We start from the raw sequence: 7,661 nt of genomic DNA on the forward strand, positions 1-7,661 counted from the left end.
ACAATTTTAGTAATATTTTTTTTAGGTTCTATTTCTAATATATAATATAATTTCCATTAATTTTTATTTATATGAATCCATAGTTCATAATTAGTTAATAAAAGTCTAATTAATCATTATTTTTTTTGTTTTTACATACTTTAATTTTTCTAAAGATTTTTTTGTTGTGTTTAAGCAGCTCGCTTTAGCCATTTTTTTTAAAAAGACTAACTCAAGATTTTATCCAAAAGTAACAAGTTTAGAGATTTTTCCTAAATATGGCAGAAAGGTTTAGAATGCAATATATTATGAAATTAACACTATTTTTTTGATATGTTTCATTTTTTTTCATCTAAATTATTATAATAGGCTCTTTTATGAAGAACAAAATAAAAAATTTATATTTTTAGATATATGGGACAATCAGGATAAAATTCATTCCCCATTTATAGTAATAAATAACATACAATTCGATCCATGAGGCGTTTTATTTATTATATTTTACCAAGGATAACACATTTTAACAGAATATAATATCATCGTGAAAACTACAAATAGCATAATTACATAATAAATTTTTAGATCAGCTCCATGTCTCCATTTGGATGCGTTTAAGGGCCAGCAATTTTTCGACAATATTTATAGCCGCCGATTCGGACATATCCCCGTTAATTTCAAAAGCGTAAGCCAGAGATTTTAACACTTCATCGGGCATAGATTTTGACCGCCTGAAAATATTAAAAAATTTCATATTAATAATTCAATGAATGGGCGAATTTATTAAAGTAAACGCATCAATATAAATATATATACCCGGATATAAAAAAGCAAGCATCATTTTTAGCCATTAACCTGAATACTAGTTTATTTTCTCGCCGTATCACGTCCTGAACGTATATTTTTTCATCCTTAATTTTTTTTTAATTAAATAAAATTCTTATAAATGATATGAGATGTTACTAGTCCGACTCCGGTCTAAAATATTTACAGAATAGGTAAAGACTAAAAAAAATTGTATAAAGCGTTTGCAAAATTTATAATATTAAAACTACAGTAATTATTCAAATATATAGAAGATTAACCCCTTTCCATAAGGCATAATCATATCAGACATTTTTAGCAAAAAATCGATATATTTTTTTCCACAATCGAGTATAATGAGTGAGAGTAATCTATATAAGATTAGAGGCCCGATCATATCCTCAACTATCTAAACAATTGTTCAGCTCAAACATTGGATAGAAATATGATTCAAATAGAAACAAATACGAATAATAAATTATTAGAATTTGCTGATAACGTAGAAATAATTTTAATGCCAATAAAAATTATCCTCTCTACACTCTTACCACTCCCATTGTTTTCGAAATGTGATTATAATTGAAGTTTTTCGGGAAAAAATGTATTTTAAAAAATTGATGGTAAAACCAAAATTTAAAAACTGCGTCCTGCAAAAAGTGGTTATGAAGCCTTCAAATCAAAATTATGAGAGAAGCTAGCCAAATTCTCTCCCCCCCCCCCAAAAAAAAATAAATAATATTTAACACTATAATTTATTTTATTTTAAAAATATAGAATTACTTGATCCCTAGAAAAGGCATTAAAAAGTTTCAAGAAGCCTGTTCGACAGTAAGATTCAAATTCATCAGAAAAAAATTGATCCTTCCCTTGGTTCCTACATCCGAAGAACAGATAATTTTCTAAAAAATTTAAAAATCATATCAATAAGTATAAATACAATTTTGTAAATGTATCTGGATACAGATATAATTCTTATATACTTATATAAGGTGTGCATAATGTCTAATTTAGGTACTGCTAAAATTTAATTTGAAGTGAGCTAAAAAAATTTACTGCACATTTTCTATCTAGCTACTTTAACAACTCTGATAATTTTGATTTCAAAAAAATGGACGAAGAATTTAATTTTATTTTAAGTTTAAATTGAATAAGCGCTATTTAAAATTATATAAAAATTAATGTATCATACTTTATATGGCAAAATCCTAAAAAAATAATTATTAAAAGGTTTTAAATTAATTTGCAGTATCTAAGCTAAAAAGCCAAATTCCCTTGCTCCCAAGTGGCACATAAGGTTTAACACATCGAATGACGAAAAGCTTATCCTCATCTCTAGAGGTAGGACCTTTGGCATAACACAATGCATGTATCGATGTATTGGTAAAAGAATTTGTATAAAAACTCGCTTTCCGTGTTCGAAAATTGACAAAATAAAATTTTCAACCTTAAGCACATTCATACTAGGCGAATTTATCCATAATTCATTTTTAAGGCATAGGTAAAAAAAACTATAACTTTCTGGCAAACCCAAAAGAACATATTTACCTACACAACATGCCCGAAGTCAAAAATAACCAAAAAAATGAGAATAAAATACGAAAAATAACATACTCTAATATTTTTTTTAAAATATGAAGGACAGCAGATTTCCAGGGAAGGAAATCTACCGGTCCAATTTTTTAAGCATTCACTCTTCACTAGGGTGATTTGTACCCTTTTTTAAAAAATTTTATTATTTTTTTTATCCCATTTCTCTTTTATACATACATATTTTTTAATTCATTTTTATTATATTAGTTTTTTTTATATATATTTTTAATTATAATTCGTAAATTTCTATTTTTGTTAAAAAAAATTAATTTTTGTAAATGACGAAAAATGATTTAGAACACTATTTTATTTTTACATTAAAAATAGCTTATGCAATTTTTTTCTTGAAAATTTATATATTTATCTTTTTTAGATCTAGGACACAGCCTAATGAAATGAAAAAATAAATATTTGTAAGGTCTCATTAAATTTAAAAAACGTATTCGCCAAAACACATAAATTTAGATTGCATAAATTGGATAAGGAAATATATATATATAATAATGTGATTCATTAAATAATAACCTTTGAATCCATTTTGAATTCTGGAACGGATCAACATTCTCAAGGGTGCAATGCCTGTCCCAGGGCCTACCATTATGAAAGGATGACCTTTAAACGCTAGAGGTATTTGAACGAATCCTTTTTTAATCTTTATCGGAACGAATGTGTTTTCTAGAGAAAGAAAAAAACTTGAAATAATGTTGATTTGATAATCTAATTTTCTTAAATTTTGCGCTAGACATAAATAAACAGATTAAAAATAAATAAAATTTATATTCTCCGAGAGTTAACAATAACTGAGTTTAGCTAAATTTTGTATTATACGAAAATCGAGATGTACCAATTATAGAATATCAAGATACCAATCCGATTTTGAAAATATCAAGATGACTGTCAGCCTATTATCGACAGAAGCTATATAACGGGGAAAATTTCGTTTATAGCAAAAATAAAAGGCCCAATGTACAAAAATAAAATTAAAATACCTATCTTAAATTTTTTAATTTATTTATTCAATCTTTATCTTAGAAATGATAATGAAGGACTTGCAAGAACTAGGACTGTGGTGTATGTATGATACAGGCAGAGACGATATTGTACGTCGTGGGGAAAAGTTAAAAAATTGAGATAGGCAGAGGTCCAGATAGGCTAGCGAAATATGAGTTTGCACAATTTTGAAAAAGGTAAATTGAAATTAATTTTAATGGATAACTCAATATTAATGAATATTTAATAAAGAATTATGAATTGATTTTAAAAACCAGATAAAGTGGAAAGCCAAAAAGAGCAGGTTCCCTTGCGAGATTCACGTAGCTTAGATTTGTATTCCACAATTGCCACCAAAATTTCAACCGATTTTTCGATGTCGCTATCTATTATATCTATATTTATTTTTTTCAAATTTATAATTTAATGACATTTGTTTATAAAACAATTTGTAATAGAATAACCCTTTGCAAGGTGTCTAAATAAAGATCTTAAAAGTGAGAGCCTTTGAAAATTTTATCAAAATATGATTAGAATTTTTCTGGGATTAGGACAAAGCTATTTGTGATTTCAATTAAAAATTTTGGGCTGAATTCTTCGAAAAAACTATTTTTTTAAAAAAATGGGGAACCAGGCTCTGGATTAAAAAATATAAAACTCAGGATGAGATAAAGATATCAATTTAGAAGGGCAGTTTTAAGCGCTTTAAAAAATAAGGTATAATAAGATTTAAAAATGAAATAGTGAATTCTTGATCAACAAAAAAAAACACGATTCGTTTCAAGGGTGTCATATTAAGTTCGGTAACTAATCCAGTGAGTGAGTTTGTAAACATTTTTCAAATCCCCCCCCCCCCCTACAGAAATTTAGTGTTTATTTAATTCAACTCCTATAAAACCGATTGGCATAAAGAACCAATCATGCCGTCTTAAAAACAAAAAATAACTTCCATCCTGCCCTAGTTCATTTAAGCCAGTGTCTTGGCAGAAATTCACGCCGGCTATAGAAAAATCCCTCGGTGTGATTGGGCCGACGATGGATATAAGATGATCAAATGGAACGCATCTTGATGTGGCGGGAAAATCGTGTAAAACTTCCAAAATATTCCTTCGTGGCCGAGTAGAGTATGCGAGGAGTTCGTCTATATCATCAGGTAGTGGAGAGCAGAGCTGATTCAGCTTGTCTCGTTCTAGCTCTAATCTATCTGCATAGGTTTTGTAGAGGGTAGGTGGCAATGGTGGTTGGTTAGAATCAGGGAGATTCGAATGGGGAACAGATGATGTAAGGGTTTGAAAAGAGTTTTTTATCAGTTCCGATAGAACTGATGATACACGAAAGTCTATGTCAACAATAGGAATGCTATTGCGTTCCTGGGTAGAAAGCATGTTCTAGCGAAAAAATTTATAATAATATAACAAAGATGCGATTTATAAATTATAGCAGAATGTGATCAAATTCAGAGCCAATCAGTTTTTCAAATTCCAAATTTGGGACCAATAAGGGATGCAGGTTGGTCAGACTATTCTTAAATTAAATGCGCAGATAGCCGATATAATCTCTACATATAAAATTTTTTTAAAGTTAAATTAACCAGGTTTTCCTCGAGGAGATTATCCGTGATATTATTCGCTATTTGAAACGCGGTATGGGCATAGTAACACAGGAATCGGAAGAAAGAACGACGAGGTACCCCCTGAAGGTTCAAAAACCTTTTGACCAAATCACCGATCGTCAATTGGTTCAGGCCACTATCACGTGATGGCCCTAGAACGTGAGAATATTTTTGTAAAAAATCCGAGTTGCTAGAGATGGAGCCTCGCTGTAAAATACCGGTTATTTCTATAAGCTGGCAGGGGTTTAAATCGTAAAATTTATAAAAATCACTGCAAGTATCGGATCGATTTTCGGGTTGAAATGAAAGCACATCAAAGGGTTGGATGCTTTATTGAGTTATTTTTTATTTTGAAATATATCTAAAAAAAGGATGCCATGCCTTTGCTTTCAAAAAATTATTCTTCATTCTTTCATAAAAAAAGTATGCTAAGATTCGTGGGCTAATAAAGGAGAAACTAATCTTTATTAGGGCTATGTCGATCCACTAATTTTAAATAGACTTTATCAATATTTTCTAAAAAGAAACCTTTTCACAAAATATGTATTTTGTTTTTTTATACGACACAAAAGTTACCATCTCATTTAAAATATGGGCAATGTTTATGGCTGAAGCTATAAAATGGCTAGATGTAGTCAATTTAAAAAAAACGGTGAAATCAAAATTTTACATTTACATATTTTGTATTATTTGTCGCAAGCACTAATTGTGAATGAGAGGTAAGTTTTCAAATTTACCCCAATAGATATCCAAACCTTTCTGTCATCAAAATCTGCAATGAAAGCAGAATCAACAATTTAGTAACACTAGTTGAATGTGACTCATTAGATAGTTTTAAATCCATAGATAATATAACAAAAAACCATATCAAATTTAAAATATTCTATTTTTTTAAATAATTTGATTTTTTTAGCTAAACATTACAAATAAATTTAATTTTGGTTTCTTTTATTAATATATTGTTATAATAAACTTGAGTAAAACAACACAATCATAAAATAATCAAAAGAAAATGAAAATATCAAATCAGTTTTTTTAACATGATTAGAATCAATATTGAAAAAGGTTGACCTCGATCGAATCCAATATTTAATATAAACACAACAGCTCTATTTCCTTATAAGTCTCCATGATTAAAATAATAAATGGGATATGTCAGAGACTTTCAGGAGCCTTAATATCTTGACCAAGAAATTTCCAGGCAGAGAGTAAAAAATTTTTTAAGCCCAGGCCTAGCTTATATTTAATATTAAAAAAAATTGCCAGGCCTGGCTAAAGCCAAATTTATTATTAGAAGAAAATTGCAATATTCTTTTAGGTTAACAATTAAATAAAGCTAAATTTCAATAAAAAATATTTTTCAAAAACCCAGATTCGCTAGAAAATATAATTTAGGGGCCAAGCTATGGGCTGGCCCGATATATGAAGATCTTTGATATATAAGATAATGTGATCTTGTATAAAAAATGATACATCAATAGATGATATAATATTTGATCAATTATTGTGCTGTAAGGTTTTCTGACCATTTAACTTGTTTAATCATAATTTTTTTTAAGAGTAATCAATACAACCCCATACCTAATTTGGTATATTATATAATAAAATTTATAATGTTTAATTTCTTTCTATTTATAAATATTTTTTGAATTAATTTTTTAAAAAAAATTTCAATTGATAAATAAAAAAAAAATATTGTAAAAAAGAATATAATTTTAAACTTTTTTAAGTGTACAGGAAGTTGTGAAATATCAATCTTTAACAATCTTACATCTTGAAGATGATTGTTAGGTGTAACTCTTTTATTGCTAAACATGCAGCAATTATAATATTTATCACACATTGAAATATTTCTATTGTCTTTATTTTTATAATTGGGTGCTAAATTATTCTTGGCAACATACATTACTGAATATTTGAGATGTGGTCTGAAATTAATTTATAATTTTTATGTATTTCAATATTTAATACTTTAAATATATTTGAGAAGCCATTTTTTTAAAATCTAAAAATGAATTTTCTTCAAAAAGTTTCCATATTTTTATAAACCATTTTTCAAGAACTCTAAAATATTTCAATTTATAAAATGTATTATTTTTAATCACCCTTCATCAGATTGCTCATCAATTAATTCTAGTGGCAATAGTGGGATTGCCGACAATTGTTTTAATCGATTATTTAGTCTCTTAGCTACATAATTATATCTAAATTGTGTGATAAAATCTAGATTATCTATACTTTGAATAAGATGTGTCACCCAGCCCCAGTATAATATACTTTAGTTTTAACAAAGAATTATATGGAAGATCTTTTTTTAATAAAAAGCGCCAAAATATTTTCATGTTATCTGGTTCGTTTCCTTGTCCAGTGGTTGAGCATATAAAAATAACGCTTTCTTCATGTATCAGATTATGCCTTAATATAATATTCCGTTAAATTTATTTAACCAATAATTTTACAATATTGTATTCATCCATAGCAGATAAACTAGTCTTAATATTCCGAGTCTCAAGTTCTATTTGCAAAGTTTCAGCAGCATCTTGAGCATTGCCAGTTTGACTAGCATATAATATCAAAATCGATGATATCATTAAATATAATAATTGATTGAGTGATAGTTATGAAAATTACCTTAGGCTTGGCGTCAGACTGCCAATTAAATGTCAAAAAACTTCATTAATAATCGTTT

The 7,661-nt window shown here is 27.9% G+C and overlaps 1 protein-coding gene across 2 annotated transcripts; it reads right to left on the minus strand.

Annotated features, from left to right (window-relative positions):
• Positions 1-466: 466 nt before the first annotated feature.
• On the minus strand, positions 467-7,594 carry LOC135929343 (NADPH-dependent diflavin oxidoreductase 1-like). Of its 2 annotated transcripts, none has more exons than XM_065465876.1 (12): positions 7,431-7,594; positions 7,211-7,385; positions 7,078-7,176; positions 6,944-7,036; positions 6,694-6,900; positions 4,952-5,300; positions 4,307-4,748; positions 3,636-3,755; positions 2,896-3,045; positions 1,561-1,679; positions 793-887; positions 467-707 (listed from the first exon to the last, which is right to left on the minus strand). In XM_065465876.1, the coding sequence occupies exons 1-12, from the start codon at positions 7,561-7,563 to the stop codon at positions 563-565; spliced, it is 2,127 nt and encodes a 708-aa protein (XP_065321948.1). In that variant the 5' UTR covers positions 7,564-7,594; the 3' UTR covers positions 467-562. The 2 variants fall into 2 exon arrangements, with proteins under 2 accessions (XP_065321948.1, XP_065321949.1); XM_065465877.1 differs by having other exon boundaries at positions 7,211-7,367; positions 7,432-7,488.
• Positions 7,595-7,661: the final 67 nt, after the last annotated feature.

Source organism: Gordionus sp. m RMFG-2023, chromosome 5 (genome assembly GCF_954871325.1).
Source record: "Gordionus sp. m RMFG-2023 chromosome 5, tfGorSpeb1-WG-v2, whole genome shotgun sequence".
Lineage (NCBI taxonomy): Eukaryota > Metazoa > Nematomorpha > Gordioida > Chordodea > Parachordodidae > Gordionus > Gordionus sp. m RMFG-2023.

Bases quoted from the DNA above. Each gene is read 5' to 3' on its own strand.
- LOC135929343 (XM_065465876.1), bottom strand. From the start codon at position 7,563: ATGATATCATCGATTTTGATATTATATGCTAGTCAAACTGGCAATGCT. The intron at 6,901-6,943 runs GTATTAAATATT...AATTAATTTCAG, and splicing joins GCTTCTCAAATATATTTAAA to ACCACATCTCAAATATTCAG. The intron at 4,749-4,951 runs GTTAATTTAACT...TTTTTTCGCTAG, and splicing joins ATCTCCTCGAGGAAAACCTG to AACATGCTTTCTACCCAGGA.